Source organism: Dendroctonus ponderosae, unplaced genomic scaffold, assembly GCF_020466585.1.
Source record: "Dendroctonus ponderosae isolate FM_Combo_2020 unplaced genomic scaffold, Dpon_F_20191213v2 Dpon_F_20191213_33, whole genome shotgun sequence".
Classification (NCBI taxonomy): domain Eukaryota; kingdom Metazoa; phylum Arthropoda; class Insecta; order Coleoptera; family Curculionidae; genus Dendroctonus; species Dendroctonus ponderosae.
The window spans coordinates 48,832-70,993 of record NW_026018538.1 but is presented as its reverse complement, the minus strand read 5'-3'; the positions used below and the strand labels follow the sequence as shown (position 1 = coordinate 70,993).

At 34.1% G+C, this 22,162-nt stretch overlaps 1 protein-coding gene across 1 annotated transcript in view; it reads left to right on the top strand.

The window, feature by feature from the left end:
- The window catches only part of LOC125504044 (cyclic nucleotide-gated cation channel subunit A-like), a gene marked incomplete at both ends in the record, with an annotated part of 36,797 nt that extends 19,628 nt beyond the window's left edge, over positions 1–17,169 (top strand). The window contains 3 exon segments of the mRNA XM_048665366.1: positions 8,326–8,488; positions 12,068–12,403; positions 16,969–17,169. Of these exon segments, the coding sequence (XP_048521323.1) occupies positions 8,326–8,488; positions 12,068–12,403; positions 16,969–17,169 (700 nt within the window).
- Between the last annotated feature and the right edge of the window lie 4,993 nt (positions 17,170–22,162).

Here is a 22,162-nt window from a genome sequence, read left to right as displayed (position 1 = left end):
AGTGATTGAGTATTGCGCAATTATTTTGATTAAATTTTTTGCATCCCTTTTTTTGCGATTTTTGTACTTTTTATTTGCACTGTGCTTGATTTGGCTCTTTATCCAGCAGTTTCCTTACTTTTAAACTGATGTACTGATGTTGAATCATTGAGCGATTCTCTACCGTTTATTGTCTTTCCATGTATATTTTCGCATTTTCACCGTTTTATTTGTCTTGTGTTTGTTTTTTCTCTTTGTCTATTAGTTTTCACTTCTTTGATAAACCGACTTCACCATGTTCATTGCATGCATTAGCGCATTAGCTTTATGAATCAAATAAAATTATGTTTGCAGAAAAAATCAGAAAGTGAATGTGGTGAAGTAAAAGTAGGTCCATTTACTAAGGAGGAGAGTTGAAAATAAAATTAACAAATTCTTTATTGAGGCAATTAAATTTGTGATTCAGAATGATATAAAACCAAAATATAAAAAAATATGTATAAACCAAAATAAATAAGCAAAAATTGAATTGATTCACACGCACACGAATAGGAGATTGCCTGAGGTTTTGAGGAAGTAACATTCGGCTTCCATTTGATGCTATATTTATGTAGAGCATTCAAAAATGACTGCATCTTCGTAATAAGTAAAAACTCTAAAAAAAACTTCAAATAGCACTTAAAATTCTAGATAGAGATAAAGTAAATATATATTTCAAAATATATATGAGCATTCTATATGCCCATACTTAGATACTTGAAATCGCCGATCTACATGATAGAGCTGTTGAGGAAAACTGCAAAAACTACAATGATGATGACATGATATGATACCTTACAAGATGTAATAGTTTGCAACTAATATGAATAAAACGGCGCAAGAAACTCGATGGGTTTTTGTGAGATTGTGGTAAATTTGTAAACCGCAAGAGTTATAAGTTCGATTAAATTAGACCAAAATCTACAAATTTGATAACAAGACACATTTTTCGTCAAATGTTGTCCAGATTCGGAAATATTGGGAAAGCAACAGAAATCACCGAATATATTTTTTGCAAATAATGCGAATGCTAAAGGGTTACAGAAAAAAATGTTAACCATATTTTATAAATAAAACTTTACGCATCGATTTTAAATTGATCGAAATAGCAGTTTTAATTTATGACTTTTTAGTTTAAAAAATCAGATTTAGATCAAAAACTGATTTTGCCAATCGTGTAAAATCTGGACCGTAAGTTAGTTTTATCATTCGCATTTGCTTTTGTGTTTCGTCCATTAGCAGCATAAAATCTTGTGTGTTCCAACCGTTTTTGGCAATTTTCTCCTTTCTTGCCACAAATGTTTCACCTACTTTACATGCTGCTGCCTTCACTTAGTTTCATCCGTTGCCGATATCGTTTGTTCTAGATGCACTAACCAGCCTGTTCCTTTATTAAGTACTCCAAATCCATAATTCCCCGCAATGTCTTCCAATTTTCTTTTTTCTCCTTTGGGGTTAAAGTGGCTCATTATTATGCTGGCTTCGTGCTTTTTTATGATGTATGTTGAAGCCTCGGATTCTGAATAGAACTCCAATATTTTATTACCAGATCTGTCACATGTTAGGGCATAGATTTTGCTTATATTTATATTAAGAGCATGGACTTTTAACTAAGATTGGATTGATACGAAAGAATATGCAAAAAAAGTTATAAAAAATGCAAAAAAATTAACATTCTCTTTCTAAAAATACAGGAAAAAAATAATTTGAAATTATTAATCTACCGGCTTATTAATCGAATCCATTCAAGCTGAGAAATCAGCTAGTTTAAAATTGTAATGAATCAGTTTAATTCCAGTTCCGGTCGGGAGCCAAAACGCCTCTTTCTTAGAGCTATAAAAATCTTATTAATAAGGACGGAATGCGGATGGTTGATTTTATTGCTCACTTAATGTGTAACAAAAAATATTTCCCTAATTATAACTAATTCAAATCCTTAATCCAGCAGCAAATAAATAAAAATCAAAACTATTGAAGCTTGACAAATTGCTCTAGCAAATTTTAAAGTCTTCCTAAACTACTTTAGCAGATTCCGTTGCAACTTTGCATAGTATTTTTGTTTCACCATAAGTAGTCGAATAATGTGTTTTCCCAATGGGATTAAACACGAGGTCAGTTTCGACCTATACGCAGCTGAAAATGTTAACGAAAGCTGAAAAGTTCATCCTGGCGTAAATCATTCTTCTATCTCGGTCATTTTTTTGTTACATTAAACTTAATCCCCTGTATGTTCGTATGTAGCCCATTAATTTCGCCCCAAGATTATAAATGGAAGGCCCTGACGAGGCACATTGAATAATGTGCCCTATAGCAGCCCTAAGCTGATAAATGAGCGAATACCCTGATGAATGCTCAACTCACTTGCCATCCTTAGTAGGCTAAATAGGCACTGCCTGTTCTAATTTCAATTTACTCTGGCCAAATACTATTGATTCTATATAGGAATATGTCAATAAAACGGTTTTCTACTGCAAATATTTGGCAGTGATCCGATACCTTATATAAAGGGGTTTAATCAGCTTTAATCAAAACCAATATAGTTGTTGTCAAAAACGTTATCTACTCTCAGATGTGATTGTTTGTATTTAATATTCATTTCCGTACGATTTCATCGGTATTTAATAATGATAAAAGGGGTAATGCTGCTATTGATATGGGCTCGAAAGTATGCAAATTCTCGTTGATTTTATAAAGCGACAATGAGCTACGTGCTGCTCCATTTGATTATGTTAAGTTGTGCTTTGATAGTCGATAAAGGTTCAGTGTTGTGGAACAAAGTCGGCTCAAGCGTCCTGATTCTGTCCATTAATCATGTAAAAGAGGTAAAAATGTGCAGACAATTTATTCAAATCTGATTCATTGAAAGGCGTCATTAAGCAACAGGGATTGGAATTGATCTAAAGACACTTTATGAATTCAACTTAGTTTTAAAGTTCTGGAACTCTGGAAATGTTTTAAAGTCTAATCCAATATCAGTTTTTTTCTTATTATTTCTATGGTTTTCTCAGTTATGTTGATTTCGTTAGAAATATCACATTTTTGCTTCCGTTGCCACTTAGTTTAACGTTTCTTCTTTATTTGTATTTTCTAAGCCTGTGAAAGGTATAGTTTCTTTGAAGCGGTTTCATCCAATTATTTCATTTGTCTCTTAAATCCGCTTTGTTCTATCGACCTATATCGTGGATTTTTCTTTCAGTTTCTTCTCGATTATTCTCTCATGCAGTTTCAAAGCTTTTGCGACTTATCAGTGATATTTGTTAACTTGATTAAAAATTGGTACTATCAGTAAAATTTCCAGTCTTGTTTCCTCATTTTATTGTGCATATCTAGCATTATTTCTTTGAATTTTGCTTCTATTTGCTTTATTCTATAAATTTGCCTTTCTTCGTGTTTTCAAAGTTTGCCTATTTTCCTTCTAATAATCCTCAAAAATGTTCTTTGCAAACTTTTGATATTTTCTTTTGTTCTGTTATGTCTAATGCATATCATTTCTGACAAGTTTCTTTTCCTCCATGTTTACATTAAAACGTTGTTTTGTACACTAAAAACTTAGTTACTTGAAAGAGCCTGGGGTTGGTCTGGTTTTCTTCTCTCTCTTTCTTCTCCAACCATTTGTCTTTACCTCTGTTGCAAGTGCTTTGACTTTTGCTCTTTGGTTTTATCATCATATTTTTCTGCATTATTGTCTAATAGGTTTCATTTCTACGACTATTTCTTTATTTTTATTTCAGTTTTAGTTCTTTGCTGATCTGATTCCAATTTACTTTCCCACGTTTATTGTTATGTTTTCATTATTATTAATTAATCATTTTAACATTATGTTTTCATTATTATGATGAATTATTTGAAATAATCAAATTTTTCTTTAAAGTATTTTCTCAGTATTTTCCCATTTTTTTAATGGTCTTCTTGCCGGTCATCCTCAATTATATCTTTTTATCGTTTGTGTTGTTATGTATATTTTCATAATATCCGTTCTTTTCAGATTTTTTTATATTTTTGCCACTACGAGAAATTCTTCAAAGCAATTTTCTTTTTCTCCATTTTCAGATGAATGTTGTTTAGAATACTGTAGCCTGGGGTTGCTCTTGCTTTACTCTTTCTGTCCTTGATCCAAAGTTTATCGAATTTTTGTTCTTTTTTGTTCTTCAAATTGTTGTTTCCAACCTATTTTCTCTACTGTATCTCGTTCCTCGCAATTTTCCTTTCCTCCACTTTTACATAAAATCGTTGTTTATAGTAACAGTATACTGTAGAAACTCTCTCTCTTTTCTATCAAAAGTACTTCTTCTCGTCTTTGGCTCTGAGGCAAGTGTTTTTGCATTTTTTGTTTCAGCTCTGTATTCTTCATAATTTTCGGCATTTTTGTTCTACAAGCAGTAAATATTTACACGAGCCGTTTTTCGTTTTAATTTGAATTTAAATTGATTGTGATCATAATGATCGTCTGATTGATATCGTCTGATTCTTGTTTATTATCAGTATTTTGGACATTTTTGCTAACGTTTTATTTTCTTGCAACACTATAATTTCACCTATAATTTTCAATAACCAACTAAATTTCACCATTTTATCTTTTGTAATGTTATCTATATTTTAACAAATTATGTCGGCCTGATGTTAGTTTTATAGCTCGCTTTGATCATTGTGTTCATTACCACTTTTCTGTTTTCTTTTTGTCTTAAAATAGAGAGTATCTTCTTTCTATTTTAAATTTTAATAAATCTATCTTCTCTTCATTGTACTTTTCTGGTATATTTGTGTGTATGACTAAATTTACAACTTTTATGTGTCTGGCATTTTTATGTTCCCCTTATGCTTTTCGAATGATTGGTTCTACTTCTGCTTCTTCCGCTCCTGGTTCACTATTATCAAATTATCTTTTTGTTCACAGCTGTGACGTTTTTAATTTGTCCTTCTACTATTATTATTGTTTTTATAGAATTATTTGGTTCTCTTATGTGTGGTGCAAATCTTCCATTCTGTCTAGCTATATAATTATTTGAAACGCGGGCTGCAGCTCTACAGCCCAATTTTCTGGGCTGTAGATCATAATATATTGTTTCTTAGTCTCAAATATTGATCGTTCCTTTCTTTATTTATTATACGAAATGTGTCTTATTCATTGTTCTACATTTTTCTTGAAATTTCTGTTCAACGCTTTAATATTGCGTATTCCTATTTTCCATCATTAAATTTGATTTCATTCAGTATGTTTTTATTATTATTCATTTTCTGTACCCAGTCTGTACTTGATTGACTTTAACAAAAAAATTGAAGCGAATTGATCAGATCTATACACTGATAAGTTCACTGGATTAAAGGATGGGGCTGCTTAAAAATTCATTTTTTACATGAGTTCTAGTAGTTTGATTAAGGTGAGAGATTAGAGTTCGATGCACCTTCTTTTAATAGTCAGTATTGAAACCTTCTTGCTAAACCGGCTTCCACTGTCCAAATGGAAACTAAACGCCAACTCTAGAGCTTTACCGAAGTTTTACAAGTTATGGAAACTTAAGAGTTTTCAAGTTCGTTCCAATTATAACTAAATATGCGAGTTTCTCCTATAAATATTTTGGATCGCTTGCCCCTTCTGCCTATTTCTGCATGAGTGACTTACCTGTACAAAGCAGATTCAGAGATAAACTTTTATTATGCATGTGTCCACTTTAATTGAGTGAAGTAGAGGAAAAGTAAGACTTTTTTCGAAAAGCTTTTCTAGAGCCCCATAGCCAAAGAGTAAAAGATACAACGCAATGGTACTCGAAAGGAAGCGGAAAAAATGAATTTTGATACATGAAACTTCTTGTGTCTTTTTGCCTAATTGTTTCCTAGATGGAGGTCTCTGAATATCCGTAATTGGAACAAGCACGATACAAGTGACTGTCTTACTTTGCAACATTCTGAAGAAATAAATGTCAAATAACCACCAGCTGAAATATCAGCAGCAACCCGCCAAAAAAATTTTTGAAAAATTCTAGAAACTTCCATGAATATGACTGAAAACCAGAACTGTGTCCAGATATAGAAGCAACTTTGCCCTACCAAATGCAAGCAAAGTTGTCGCAAATCACAGTTAATTCTGATTTGTGGAACCCTGTAATTGACGGTTCTGCAACGCAAGGATTTTCTCCAATTGCACTCTCCGCTTTCAAGTTGTATAACTTTCAATCTAGCGCGGTTGTCAAGTTGGAATTAACTCACCTTATAGAAGATACTTTAAGCTGAAAAACCTAAAATTTCCATCTCAACGAAAGTAAATTGTGATTTTTGGAAACCATGTAAATGAAGGGATTAAAAACGTTTGCTCCCAATTGCGCGCTTTGCTTTAAAAATTCCTAACTTCTATCTGAAACGGGAAGCCACTTCACACTGGCTCACCCTGTAGAACTTCTATGAAACTGGGAAATAAGGACTCATAATCTAAACTTGCTTCCGCATATAGAACCGCAACCGAAAGTGAGTCTCCATGTTTGCTGGTCTCAGAAAATAAATGGCAAACCTGGGCCTGCCTCGACAGCTGCAAAATTTTATGAAAAACTTAAAAAATTCCCAAAAATGGCCTGATCTTGGCTCAAAATCAAATTTCGTGCACAAATAGAGTGCACTTTATCCTATAATACATCCAGAACTTCACTGGTTTTTGAGAAAATTAGTCGCAAACTTAGCTCTGCATCGACAGAAAAATTCTAGAAAATTCCATGAATATGACTGAAAATCAGAACTGTGTCCAGATATAGAAGCAACTTTGCCCTACCAAATGCAAGCGAAGTTGTCACAAATCACAGTTAATTCTGATTTGTGGAACCCTGTGATTGAAGGTTCTACAACGCAAGGATTTTCTCCAATTGCACTCTCCGCTTTCAAGTTGTATAACTTTCAATCTAGCGGGGTTATCAAGTTGGAATTAACTCACCTTATAGAAGATACTTTAAGCTGAAAAACCTAAAATTTTCATCTCAACGAAAGTAAATTGTGATTTTTGGGAACTATGTAAATGGAGGGATTAAAAACGTTTGCTCCCAATTGCGSGCTTTGCTTTAAAAATTCCTAACTTCTATCTGAAACGGGAAGCCACTTCACACTGGCTCACCCTGTAGAACTTCTATGAAACTGGGAAATAAGGACTCATAATCTAAACTTGCTTCCTCATATAGAACCGCAACCGAAAGTGAATATCCATGTTTTCTGGTCTCCGAAACTACATGGCAAACTTAGGGCCTGCCTCGACAGCTGCAAAATTTTATGAAAAACTTAAAAAATTCCCAAAAATGGCCTGATCTTGGCTCAAAATCAAATTTTGTGCACAAATAGAGTGCACTTTATCCTAAAATATATCCAGAACTTCACTGGTTTTTGAGAAAATTAGTCGCAAACTTAAGTCTGCATCGACAGATATAAAATTATACCGCAAATTTCAAAAAAATCGTCAAAATACCCTGATGATGACTAAAAATCGAAAATTTTCCTACTTCTAAAAAATACTTTGTCCAACTAAATCTGTACAAAATTTACTCGGAACCTTGTTTGGTTTCTGAGGAAAAAACTGCTAAAATCCGGCATCAATTAGCAAAAATTCCCCAGAATTTCCTGAAGAAGGACAAACGTTGCCTTACAAGCGCGATGCAAGTGACTGTCTCACTTTGCACCTTTTTGAGGAAATCAATGTCAAACCACGACCAGCTTAAATATCCTAAGGATTCAGCCCAAAATTACTTCACCTGGTACACGAAAAGCATGAAAATGTCTATTATCTGAAGAGAATGAGACAGAAGGACAGGCGTCAACCAAGATGATCACTTAAGTTTCCAAGGGAGTTAGTCCAATCACATTTTCGATATCGTAAATTGAACGCGATAATCGGGAAATCGTCTTTTATGTGCAGAGGCCTGAAAACAATTGGCACGGAACGATTGAACCGCATTTATATGCCTGGATGAAGTTCTGCAAAAGTGAATCACTGACTACAGACTGTAGGGGTTTTTACAAATATTAATCGCTCAGAAAGATGACTGTGCAAGCCATTTTCGTTCTACAACCATTAATAACTCTGGCTGATGGTAAAACAGCACATGCTGGAAAGTTAGGGTTCAGTAGTTGATAACACTTGCCCAGTTGTTGATAAGTTTAATTAAATGAACACGGTTTTGTACCCGTAGGTGGTACCATGAAATACAAACAAAGCTGACAATTACGCACTAGCTTAATATGGTTTTAGCACAGTGTCTTGTAACTGTTAGCTCCGACTTCTTAGTTCAAGTGAGTTGAGTGAATATTTTATTTTGATTTATTTTCCTTTGCTTCTAGTGGTTGATGGTGGTTTCCCTGGCCGTTCTTTACAACGTGATTTTCGTACTGGGCAGAGCTGTTTTCTGGGAACTCAATAACTGCGTTCCCGCTTTATGGTGGAGCTTGGACTGCCTATGTGATGCGATATACCTCTTAGATGTTATAGTGCATGTGCACGAAGGTAAGCAGACAGTTTTATAATTTGCAATTTGGGTGAACGGAACAAGAGCAAATAATCCGTACGATTGGCCATTGAATGCAAAAACTGGTAATGAAAATGACCGCATTTAGAAAATTAGAGAAAATTAATCAACCCGCAATTCAATTAAGTCATTTGAACAGCAGATAGCGTGCCTGCCGGGGGTTGTTTGTCTGCAAATATCACTTAACCAGGGCAAATAGAGTCTAATTAAGCCCCATTTGGTTTTTCCCAGACACGATCGTAACTCTTATTAACTTTGACACTTATAGAGGAGGTGACCTCTCTGTTTTATATTAGGGCGGCGAATTGACTATGCAGTAACCGGTTTTGTAAATATTGTCGTCTAGAATCCACGTGCGACTTAGAATGGTATTACTTAATTGTACTTTATTCCCTAATTCTTCTTCTATACACGGTTACTGGGGCATACTGATAAAGTGTGTCTCAAAATGTCGAGTTTTTTAGACACAATTCTTCTCTTAAGCAATATTTTAAAGTATTTGGCAGGGTCTTGAAACCACTAAACATTGCAAGATTTAGGTTTCTTCAAATGGTTATAAAAACTAAAAACTTTAGTGGTTAGTTTTCGAATTGTGCTCTTCAAAACTTAAAATGTATAACAATGTCGCACATGTGTGAAATTTCCTTGCCTCCGGTAGGTTTAATCTGAAATCTTTGAGGTAATAAACGAACGGAATCCACGGTGTGTTGTTGAACAAAAGCAAACTGATTTTATTAATTAAACTCTATGATGATGTGAAAGTGTTGGCAACTAAGCAGCTGATTGCTGAAGTAATACTGAATGCAGCAGTAATAGAAATAAGCAATAACATCAGCCATGGCTACTGATTTCAAAGTTTCGCTAGGACCTGGAACTTTCGAGGAGTAAAGAACTGCGTTGCAGATCTTTACAGTTTTTACAGTTTATTTGATTTTATTTTATTTTTTTTCTTTACAGTCTGATGGTTAGATATGTGGCCTTTGATTTTGACTTTAGCTTAGAGTTTTGGGAATCTATACTTGAAAATTGATGAATTGCTAAAACATAATATTTACAGACTTTCGCGTTTTATCAGTCATTCAAGAGAAAAAAGCCAATTTTTCAATTATCCAGTTTGCTATATTTCCCCTAAATGTAATAACTTTGCGTTTTTAACGAAGTTTCGAGTTTAGTCATTCCTATAGGCAAAAATAGTCCACTCAGTAAACTTAAGGAAGTTTCGCGAACATCGAGTTATTGGCAATTAACTTTCACATTTGGTCTTTTATCAGATGTTTTACGATCAACTTTGAGAATTGATGTATTTCGTTTTAAAATTAAGAGAGCAACCGGGGTTAAATGGGGTTTGTCTTGCTCTGTGGAGAGAAGAAAAAGTACGCTGTTTAAATCAGGAAACTTCGATTTTGCCGTCTCATCAAGCGCCTGCCAATTAAATTATTTGCAGATTCGTTGCTTTCCAGAGCGCTTCTTTACAAGCTTGTTAAATATTCTTTTGCGTTTTGTCATTCTGCAAATAGAGAATTTAATTGCAGCAGAATTTTGCAAGCGCTTTATTCCAAAATGTTTAGAAATGTTAAAATTAAAATTGTTTTTAAATAATTTCCTGGAAATTTGAAGAGGTTTTGCGATTGTTGCGAGAGAAAGAGTTTTTTCTGTTGTGTTTGCTTAATGGCGAGTGGTTAGTTTAGTGATTACAATTTATTTCAAAAAAAATCTTCGCCGTTGAGTTAGTTAAGGTGGCTTGTTGATCCCAAAGGCGGTTTTATGCATTTTTATTTTTAAGTTTGGATTTTAAAGAATCAATATCCTGTCATAGCATCTTACAAAGTAATTTTATATTAAATTACGCAAATTGTAACATTATAATAGTCGGCTGTATAAATCGCAGGTTTCAATTTTTTTGTATCATTATGCTTTTGCCTATGTTATTATATGTTTCTAATTTCATTTAGTTCTTAGATTTAATACATTGCTGTTTACTTGCTGTTTACAATATTTCTTTGCAAGTTTGTTTCATAATTAATGCCACAAAAATGGGAACATTTTAGTCGACACAGTTTCACGTTTTGTCATTCTCAACAGCGCCAAAAGGCGAGTAATAAACTCTGGAAGTTTCAATTGTTCTTCGGATTTAGCGTGTTGTTTTGAGAAGCACCTCTGAACCAATTTGACTCAACTATTTCGTGCGTAAAGAATTAATAGTTCTGTAAGAGCTGAAACATTAAATTCGGTTATTTTGGATTATTCTTTTTTAATTAGTTTATTGTGTTTTTAAACCACTTTTTTTCATAGTGTTTCGCAACTGCTTTCCCCAAAATTATGGGATTTAGACGCAGGCATTTACCTTTTTTGATAATTAATTTATTAGAGAGAATTCTGAAATTTTTTATTACCAATTTACATGTTTACACAAACATTTATTATCAATTACTGATTATCAGCAAATGTAATCACATTTATAACAAATTTTCTCTTATAATTAATTGTTTATAGTTATAATAAAGCGAGAAAACTTGCATATTTCATGATTCAAGTGTTTTACAAGCAATTTTCAAATTTAAAATAATAAAATGAATTGATGAATAATTATTCTTTCACCATATCGGTGTCTTCATAATAAGAAATTCTGATTGATCATGTGCTATGTGAGTGACACCCTGTATATTCAATGTGGAGTTCTTACAAACATTTTTTAAATGAATTCCCCAAAAGTTGAAAAATCTACAAACTTTTGCCTTTTGCCATCCTCTAGAAAGGCAAACAATGCAGGATTAAACCCTGTAAAGACTATAAAAGTTTTAATTTTCCAGGCATCATCGAGGATTTCAGCAGTAATTTTCAGATTTGTTATGTTATTTTGATTAACAATTCCTTACCTACCAAGAGCTCATTCATTTGTAATTAATTCCCTAAAATTATAAACTTTGAAGTTTCTATCACCACCTAAGAGCAGAATAGTCGACAGTAAGAAGTCTGAATCTTTCAGTTATTAGCATTAAGCCTGTATTGGGATCAAATATCAATTAATTTTCCATATATTCTCCAGTATGTTTGCCAGAAAATCGTCAAACTCCTTTCGATTTGCAAAATAATTCGCAGCCAGACACAAATCCGGATTAAAAGAAACGCAGCGCTTCCAATTGGATTCCTGCTGGCCTTTATAGAGCACGCTAGTGACGTACATCGGAGATGGACAAATATTTGCCGGTGTCCACCACGAGCAAACTAATTTTCCTGCGGGAAAGTTATGAATGATAATTTTTCCTTTTTACGCGTCTAAGGAGAAATAAATTTTCTTAACGTGTCAGCAAACATTGTAGGTTACCGTTGGCCGATCCTTTGTTGGTACCTACTCATGTTATTAAAAAACAGGGAAGGACGAGACGCATAAATCGCCTGGAAAAATGTGGAATTGTGAATTTATGGCTTTACCACACTTAATTGCTTTTATAGCTAATTATGCTTTGAATGGCCATAACCTGTGCATCTAATGGCGTGTTTTGTGATCATCAAGGCCAACAATTTTAATTAATTCTTCTCATGCTGTGCTTTTCCAGGTTACCTGGAACAAGGCCTACTAGTGACCGATCCAACGAAACTAAGGGCCCACTATCTACAGTCCAAATCATGGAAAACGGACATTTTAGCGATAATTCCAACGGATATTGCGTACATTTGGTGGCAGCCGTTTGATTGCCTACAGCAAGTGCCATGCAGTGTAATTGTGCGAATAAATAGACTATTTAAATTACCGCGATTGTGGGAGTGGTTCGAAAGGACAGAAACGGACACCAACTACCCGAATGTGTTCAGAATTTGCAAAGTGGTGTTGGCCATTTTGGTGCTGATCCATTGGAACGCTTGTCTTTATTTCGCCATTAGTTATGCTATCGGTAAGTAAAAATGTGCGAAACAATAGAAGAATTGAAATAAACCACAAGTTAACAAGAACATTCTGCGTGCTACGGTCCAACTGCTTTGGAAACCCATCTGCAATCTGTCCGCTCTGTTAAGATTTGTTAGAATAAGTTTTAAAAGCTTTTAACAGGGTACGCCAAGAGAATAAAGGGCTGATTTACGACTTGTACTGGGTGAGTACATTTCGATGCTCGAATCTAAAATCAGAGGTTCTTAAAGTCGAATCTAAAACCCCTAAATTAATTTACTAGTTGCAAACTCGGCGCGCCCAGCAGGTGCAGTAATAAAAATGAATGATCTGCACGCAAGCTCCCATAAGATGGGAACAGATTCCTCATTCAAACTATGCATAGTCTGTCCCAAGCTACTTGGCAGTGACGTCATTATTTGAGACACCAAAAGCAAATTTACTCGTGTCCGCGATTGGTTTAAAAGGTTTTTTGATATTGCGTGCATCCACAAGCTTAAGCGTTTGTTCCCGGTGAGTTGAAAAGATTCACTTTTGTTCAGTTAAATATTATTGTTAAAGCACGGTTTTATGGCCGTTTCAAAAACATTAAAATCGCATTTTTAACTGAAAATGAGGCTAAAACAAGAAGCGCTCACATATTGCTGACATTTTTGGAGCTATGATTACATCGATTTAACATAAATGCCTGTTTTTGCATTTTTTAGCTTCGAAATTTTGTTCGTTTAGCATGATAATAATTCTCCGCCGGTCATGGAAAATTGAAATTTCAGCAAATGGAGAAATCACGATTTGCCAATTAATGGAAAACTATCAGCTCAGAAAACTGCAAAAGTTCCGACTTTACAAAGTTCCATACCTGATTAGTTCTTTACCGGACTTTAATGAAAATCAGTGTTTTATTCATTGCTTTCTTTAAAATTAGAGACATTTTAGTGGTATTGAATTTGGTAGCGAAAAGTTCGTGCAAACCACATTAAATATTTTGAGTTTAAAACATTATCAGGACATTTTACAGAAAGACTCAAAATTGGAGCATTTTCTTTGAACATCCAATGAAGGTAATTTTACATTTTCCTTTGAAACAGTAATTTCTTCGGTTCGAGATGAGCTAGGAAAATGCGGATTTTTGGATGTTATTGCGAACAGTTGGTGAAAACTATACTAAAAGTTTGGAAACATTATCAGTATATTTTACAGAAAGTTATTTTTTTAAGTTTTTTTTTAAAGTTTTACAGATATTTTACAGAAGTAAAACTTTGTGCGTTTTCTCCCGAAAAGCCAATAAAGGCAATTTTACACTCTTTTCTAAAAATAGCAATATCTTAGGTTTAGAGTGAGCTAGAAAAGAGCCGATTCTTGGATTTGATAGCGAAAAGCTCGTGTAAATGACGTTGAAAGTTTTGAGTTTCCAAAATTATTATTATTATTACTATCATTATATTTTAAAGAAAGTCTCAAACTTTGTGCGTTTTCTCTGAAGATCCCATAAAAGCAATTTTACACTCTTGTCTTGAAACTGTAATTTCTTCGGCTTGACATCAGCTAGGAAAGTTCGGGTTCCCGAATTTTACAGCGAATAGTTGTAATACAAACAATACAATACAAACTCTATTGAAAGTTTCGAATTGTCAGAATTCTGAGGAGAATTTATAGAAAGTTTCAAACTTAGAGCGTTTGTATAAAACGTTTGTGAAAAAACCGCTGGAAGCAGTTTTTCACTCTTAACTAAAGTGTAATTTTTTCAGCTTGTAATAAACTAAGAAAGCGCGGATTGTTGGATTTTATAGCGAAAAGCTCATGCAAACTGCGTTGAAAGTTTCGAGTTAGGAACATTATCAGGATATTTTACAGAAAGTCTCAAACTTTTCGCGTTTTCTATGAAGATCCCATAAAGGTAATTTTACAATCTATTTTAAAACAGTAATTTCTTCGGTTCGAAATGAGCTAAGAAAAAGCGGATTTTTGGCTTTTATAGCCAGCGGTTTACGAACACCATACTAGAAGTTTCTTTTTACCTTTTACAAAAATTCTCAAATTTAGAGCGTTTGTATAAAACGTTTGTAAAAAAGCCGCTGAAAGCAATTTTACACTCTTAACTAAATTGTAATTTTTTCAGATTGTAACATACCAGGAAAGCGCCGATTGTCGGATTTTATATCGAAAAGCTCACGCAAACTGCGTTGAAAGTTTCAAGTTAGGAACATTATTAGGCTATTTTTCAAAAAGTCTCAGAAATTGCGCGTGTTGGCTGAAGATCCAAGAAAGGGAATTTTGCAATATCTATTAACACAGTGATTTCTTCGCCTTGAGAATACCCAGGAATGTACTGATTTTTTATTTTTTATCGGACGGTTCATATAAACTATACTGGAAGTTTCGAAATCTGAGCATTATCGCGATGTTTTACAAAAATTCTCAAAACTTGGCCCGTTTTTTATATAAAGCCTCTGAAGGCAATTTTACGGTCATGTCTGAAGTATAATTTATTCGGCTTCTTAGAAACTAGGAATGCGCTGATTATTGGATTTTATAGCGCAAAGCTCATGAAAACTGCGTTGAAAGTTTCGAGTTTCGGAACATTATCAAGATATTTTATAGAAAAACTCAAACATAGCGCGTTTTATCTGAAGAGCCAATAAAGCCAATCTTAGCCTAGCTCTTGCCTAGAAACAATAATATCGTCAGCTTGGAATGAGTTAGAAACAAGCCGATTTTTTTTATTTTTTAGCAAAAACTACTTGTGAACTACATTGTAAATTTCGAGTTTGCATGTTATCAGGATATTTTACACAAAGCCTCAAACTTAGTGCGTTTTCTATGGAAACTCTCTTGCCTGAAAACCGTGATTTCTTCGGCTTCGGACGAACTAGGAAGGAAAGTGCCGATTACTGTATTATATAGCGAACAGTTCGTGCGAACTAAGCAGAAAGTTTTGAATTTTGAACATTATCAGGATATTTTACAGAAAGTCTCAAACTAAGCGCGTTTCAGCTGAAGAGTCAATAAAGGCATTTTGAAAGTCTTGCCTGAAAACAGTAATTTCTTCGGCCTCGAATGAGTTAGAAAAAACCGATTTTTGAATTTTATTGCCAAAAGTACTCGTAAACTACATGGGAAGTTTAGAAGTTTGAACTTCATTAACATATTTTAAGTTTTAAACGCAAACTTAGCGAATTTTATGTGAAAAGCCAATAGAGGCACTGTTGCCTAAAAACGATAAAAACGAAAAAGATTAAGCTGATATTTGGATTTGATGTAGAAAAGTATGCGCAAACCAGAATGTAAGTTTCGAGTATTGCACTTTGTCAAGCTATTTTTCAATTTTTTTTGCTTAAAAACCGCAATTTCTTGGGTTTGGAACCACGAAAATGCCGATGGATGGTTTTTATAGCGAATAGTTAATGCAAACCGCATTAAAAGTTTCGAATTTTGCGCATTATCAGTCTATTTTTTTAAGTCTTAAAAATTGCGCGTTTTGTCTGTAGATCCAAAAAAGGGAATTTCAATCTCTGTTAAAACAGTAATTTCTTCGGCTTGAGATTAGCTAGGAAAGTACCGATTTTTGGATTTTATAGCGAACGGTTCATGCAAATTATTCTGAAAGTTTCGAAAGCAGAGCATTATAGTAAAGTTTCACAAAAATTCTTAAAATTTAGCGCGTTTTTTATACAAAGCCTCTGAAGGCAATTTTACGGTCTTGCCTGAAGTGTATCTTCTTCGGCTTGTAACTTGTAAGAAACAAGGAATGTGCCTATTATTGGATTTTAAAGTGAAAAGCACTGTGTTGAAAGTTTCGAGCAAGCACATTATCAGGGCATTTTGTAGAATGGCTCAAACTTTGTGCGTTTTCTCGGAAGAGCCCATAAAGGCAATCTTACGCTCTCGCCTAGAAACAGTAATTTCGTCAGCTTGGAATGAGTTAGAAAAAAGCCTATTTTTTAATTTTTTAGCAAAAAGTGCTTGTAAACTATATTGCAAATTTCGAGTTTTGCATTTGATCAGGATATTTTACAGAATGTCTCATACTTAGTGCGTTTTCTATGGAAACTCTCTTGCGTGAAACCTGTAATTTCTTCGGCTTCGGATGAACCAGGAAAGTGCCGATTATTGTGTTTTATAGCGAACAGTTCGTGCACACTATGTTCAAAGTTTCTAATTTTGTACGTCATCAGGATATTTTACAGAAAGTTTCAAACTTTGCGCGTTTTCTCTGAAGGTCCAATTCTAGGCTCACTCGGTAATTTCTTCGGCTTGAAATGAGCTAAGAGAGTGCTGATTTTTTATTTTAAAGCAAAAAATTCGTGCAAACTATATTACAGGTTTCGAATTTTGAACATCATCAGGATATTATACAGAAAACTTAGCGCCTCAAAACGGTGGAGAAATCGAAGTCTGTGAAGGTCTTCGGTCTAGAGTACGAATAGTTTTTACTTGATAAAGGAACAAATTGATAGATAAAGATATTGCTATGCGGATTTCAGTATATTTTCGCCAATTTCTATAAGGTTCTATCAAGTAAACAAATCGGTTGAAAACATCCTCCACAAACTGTTTTTTTTTTATTTGCAGGGTTTGGCACTGACAACTGGGTTTACAACCTGGATGGACCAAAGAACTCAACTTTAGCACGCCAGTACATATACAGCTTCTATTGGTCAACATTAACGTTGACGACAATCGGTGAAACTCCCGTACCGGAAAACGATGCTGAATATCTATTTGTAGTGGCCGATTTTCTCGCTGGGGTCCTAATATTTGCTACCATCGTCGGTAAGTTCAATGCATTTACCTATGGCAAATTCGATGTGCATTTAAAGCTTCTCTCAAATCCTGCTGGGCTGTTAAAGGCCAATGTAAGTCCAAAGTTGCACGTTTACGTAGGTAATCTCGTTTCGGCTTTAACATGCCGGTTACTTGAAAATTCTCTTCCTCCAGATCAATGCCCTTTGAATAAGCAAAGGTCCTTTCGATTTCAGGAAAGCATTTCGTGTAAATCAATCTGGAAGCTAAATCGACTAGCTTTGTTTGCACTCCTCTTATGTTTTCTGTGTCGTTTTATTTACGCAGTTTATTTGAATCTTCTAAGAGTCAATAGATACCTACTAGGTTTTTTGTTTCATAGTTAACACTCCTGGGTTTTTAAGGCATTTGCTTTAAAGCATGCTTTAATTAACTTAATGGCCATTGTTTAATCCATCTTTGCACCCTTAACATTAAACCCTTACCTGAAGACCGGCATACTAAATGAACAGCCTGTATAAATGCATAATTTACATTGAGGTTGGTGGGCTTAGACATGAAAATATCTTTTGAACAACAGGGTTTTCTCTGCCAAAATCCAAACTTCCTTTCCTGGTTTGTCCATAAACTTCTAATCAGTTCTTTATGACTGAGTCTTACATCTATTAGAGTAACCTTGCTAAGTCCCTTAGTACGAATTGTTTCTTGTTTTTCCGCGTTTGCTCTTTTCTAATTAACTTCATAGCGGCATGCATTTTTATTTATCAGCTTTTTATGCGTGTTTAATTAACGGCTAATGTTTGACTTTTTAGGGTCAAAGCATTGGAAAAATTGGAAGTTTCAAGAAGAAAATGGATTAATAATTGAGGGTTAATAACTCTGAGGTTCAATGAATCTTTGTGGTCAGTTTCAAAATACTCTCGTTTGTCTCTGAGGCAAAGGCCAATTTTACATATTAAATACTGCGGCATATGCCGCTAAAAAAGACGATTTGGCTTAACTTTTATAAAGAAAAATTGCCTGACTACTCTGTTATTTTTGGATCAAAAAAATCGATCTAACTAAGGTGGTAAATTCTTCAGTGTCTGGTGCAAATACTACCAGAACTTTTTATTTGGTTGCTGGAATCACCTGATTCTTTTGACGTGCTGCACTAATCCATTTTTTGCTCTTTCTTAAATCTTGAAAGGTGTGCAGTTTTTGCGCAAAAAACTGCTGTTTTCTTACATTTTCTGATAGCTATCAATACTTTCGCTCAAGATTTATTTTGTTTTCTTTCATTTTCCTAGGTATATTTAACAATTTTTTCTTTTTGCTTTGGTATTCTGTATCTGGTGATTCGTGGCTGTGCAGTTTTTCATGAGGCAAAACGGTTTTTTATTTTAAACTTATGCCTTCTCTTAAAAGCAGCTTTGAACAAGTGCCATTGTTACTTCTTTGCTTAAAGACATCGTTTTCATCCGAGTTGCGCTCCTCAGACATTCGCCGAAAAGAAGCGAGTTTTTAGCAAAATATATAGTCATCGCGTAGGAACAAATCTGCAGCAAGTTTCCTGAAAATTCATCTAATCACTCTACTGATATTCAGTCGATTGCATTTTCCGAATAAAATACAGCTTTGGTTACCCAATGATTCCAAGCAGAGACCACAAAAGCAAAATGCTAATAAAATTCTCAAAACTTTGGCGAAAAATTACTAATAAATTGTTGTTATCAAGAACACCACTTGTATGGTCTAATATACTAGTCTATTATAAAGAGTTGTTTTCATTGTAGTAGAAAAATAATTAAATCATGCGACTTAGTGATCTTTTGATTGTTATTCCTATTATTGAACAGTCCTTTCCGTTGCATAAATACATGTCTATGAACTAGCATTCTTGGATTAAAACTTCCCATCAAATATTTCATGTTCTCCATATGGATAAGTGCACGCTTTATTGCAACATGCCAGCTAGTTATTTTTTATGAGCCCGCCAATTGAGATCGTCTCCAAATGGACTCGTTCATATTACTAGGTATAAAGTGGAGATAAATCATTTATGGGGTTATTCTATGAAATCCGCATTTATAAAATTTCCCAAGGAAAATTCGCCTGGCAAATCACATTATTCACTTAAAAGGAAATGAGTGTTCCAAACAAGTAAACATTCTACCAGATATCGGGAAATGTTCATCCATCAGAAGAATGTCTCATGCATCAAATAAAATTCCGAGCTGATTATGATTTAATCAATATAGAGATAATTCCATTCGGGGTCTATTTCGGCACACATCAAATAAATGTTTTAATCACGGTGGGCAGGGAATAGATTATGGGAAATTGGCTATTGCCCTTGTGGCATTAAGTTAATGCAAACGTTACTAATTTGTCGATTTGCAGAAATGTTAACAATTCTATAAGGAAGCTTCAGTTGGTTGCCGATTCCTTGGTCGATTAGTTTAAACAGTTAGCAGATATGTAAATTGTAGATTCCTCTAAAAACTTCGTTAATTCGAAACTTTCTATTTGTTCCTCAAACAAATAAGTATTAATAATAATACGTTATTTAGGCATAACTAAATTGGCGAAAATGCCATCATTCTCGAATGGAACAAAATGCTATAAATTGCAAACTAAGCAAGAAAACATGCTCGGAAATCCCAAGAGACAAAAGGCCCTTTGTGAATATGTGATGGGATAATAAACTCATTAGCCACATTCTTCATGGGGGTGAATAATGATGTTTATTACATTATTGGCAAACTTTGGATGATTAGGTGTTGAAATGGAGTTGACGGCGGTCAAAGTGGGTGGAACCTAAATAAACCCATTACTAGAATTACTACGATTAAAAATTCGAGGAAGCGAGCAATACCCCCTTCATGCTAAGCTAAATCGAGTATTTTCCTTATTATTCATATTCACTTATATATTTTATATCACAGAGCGTTTGGTAAACCTGTGCAATTTTTGGACAAGTAATTTTGTATTTTAGAATATTAAGAAAATTGCGTCGTTAATTTAGATGAAATCTTACATATTTGGGCAACAATACATATTTATGGCAATTAGCACTATTCTACAAAATTTTAAAACAAAAAATTATACTCAGTTTTTATGTTTTGGTACAATTTCAGTCTCACGAGAAAAAGTTGGTTGACGAATATTTTCTGCAAAGAACCGTTGTAGAAAAAACAGTTAAATCGATTAATTGCATGTATCCATCGAGTTTTAATTAATTAGTAGGGTTTAGATTTGCATAAGTTGCACTTAAAACGCGAAAAAACGTCAAAAATATCGATCCCATTAAAAAAAATATTACTCACAAAATTAACAAGAATCTTAGATAGATTTTGATTTAAATAGGAACACATTTCGAGATATACTAATCTCAAGCATCTTCAGGACCAGGATCAGCTTCAGTCGGAAAATACGAAACTCTACTGAATTCTGTACTTTATTTCGATATGTGTTTAACATCGGCTCGATTGGCACATAATATTATATTAATTTCTAAACATAGAGCTTTTGGCTCAAATATAACGCCGCCTTTTTGGTCATATCTCAAAAACCGTTTGAGCTACAGAGCTCGTTTTCTTACCACTGGATAGAGAATTTCCATTCACAGCGTGAAACAAAATTGCATAAGAAAATACTGCAGTTTTTCCAGCAAAAAATAAATTTCAGTGTCTCACATTTAGGTACAGTACATTTAGGCCTTTGTTTCAAACACGATGCCAGCTTTTCGCTCATACCTCAGATGAAAACTGAGTTTGAGCGCTTGTTTTTACACCTCTAGATAGAGAATTAATTAGCGGATTTGCGCCCTAAAATATTACAAAGGAAAAAGGGGCAATTTTGAGAAAAAAAGGCGAAATGTTGTCATTCTCTTTTACTTTTATGCTGTTCTGGCAATATTGGGACATTTGGGCTTTTTGGTCATGTAACTCAAAATCCATCTAAGCTAGAGCTCTCCTTTTTATAGATAGACAAAATAAATGAAATCGCCATTTCGTAAGTGAAACTTATGCTCGGAAATCGTGCCAGTTTAACATTTAGATACAAAACAAGGCCCCCCATGTAAATGTAAATGGGAGTTTTCTTCCACTTTTTTCTTGTGGATCCGAACTTTTCATTTTCATCTCTAAGTCGCTTTTTTTGAGTTAAAATGCAGTGAATTTGCTTGTATTTTAAATAATTGTGTGCTGCTGCTATTTCCTACATTTTCTGGCAAACTATCAATTCTCTCGTTCAAAATTTATTTAGTGTTCTTTCATTTTCATAGGTTTATTTATAATTTTCTGTTTCGCTATTCTGTATATGGTGATTCGTGGATGTGCTGGTTTTCATTAGGCAAAACGGTTTCTGATTTCCAACTTACGTCTTGTCTTAAAAGAAGTTTTGAACAAGGGACTTTTTACCTCCTGCTTTCCTAATCTTCATCTCTTTTCAAGAATTCCCTTGAATCTGATAGAACTTCATACGCTGCCTGAATTTGTCTTTCTTTCGCTAAATCCACTACTTCTGTTCATGAATAAGTGAATCTAAAATTATTTATATAAAAAAGGTATTTTATCAGCATCAAAATCTGGCCTGCTTAAACAAACGCGAAATTCGAACTCAATTTTCAAAAATTCGGCAAATCTGATTGCTGATGGCCGGGAAATCAAAACTTTCGCCACTTGCAGAAATTGATTTTCTTCACAAAGTTAAGCCCAAAGCATTTCTTGACGTTTTTTTTTAATTTCTGAGGAAATTAATTAGAAAGTCCCATCACCCTAAGTAAGAGCCAAAATCAATCGAATTCTTCAAAAACGAACAATTCTTCAAAAACTGCCTGACAGCGACTCAAAATCGAAACTTTTTGCACACATTGAATGCACTTTTGCCTACAAAATAGGCCTGAAAGTGAATCTCCAGCTTTACTGGTTTCTGAGGAAATAATTGCCAAAATCCGGCCTGTGTAAACGAACCCCAAATTCGAACTCAATTTTCAAAAAATCCGCAAATCTGATTGATGATGGCGCGGAAATCGAAACTT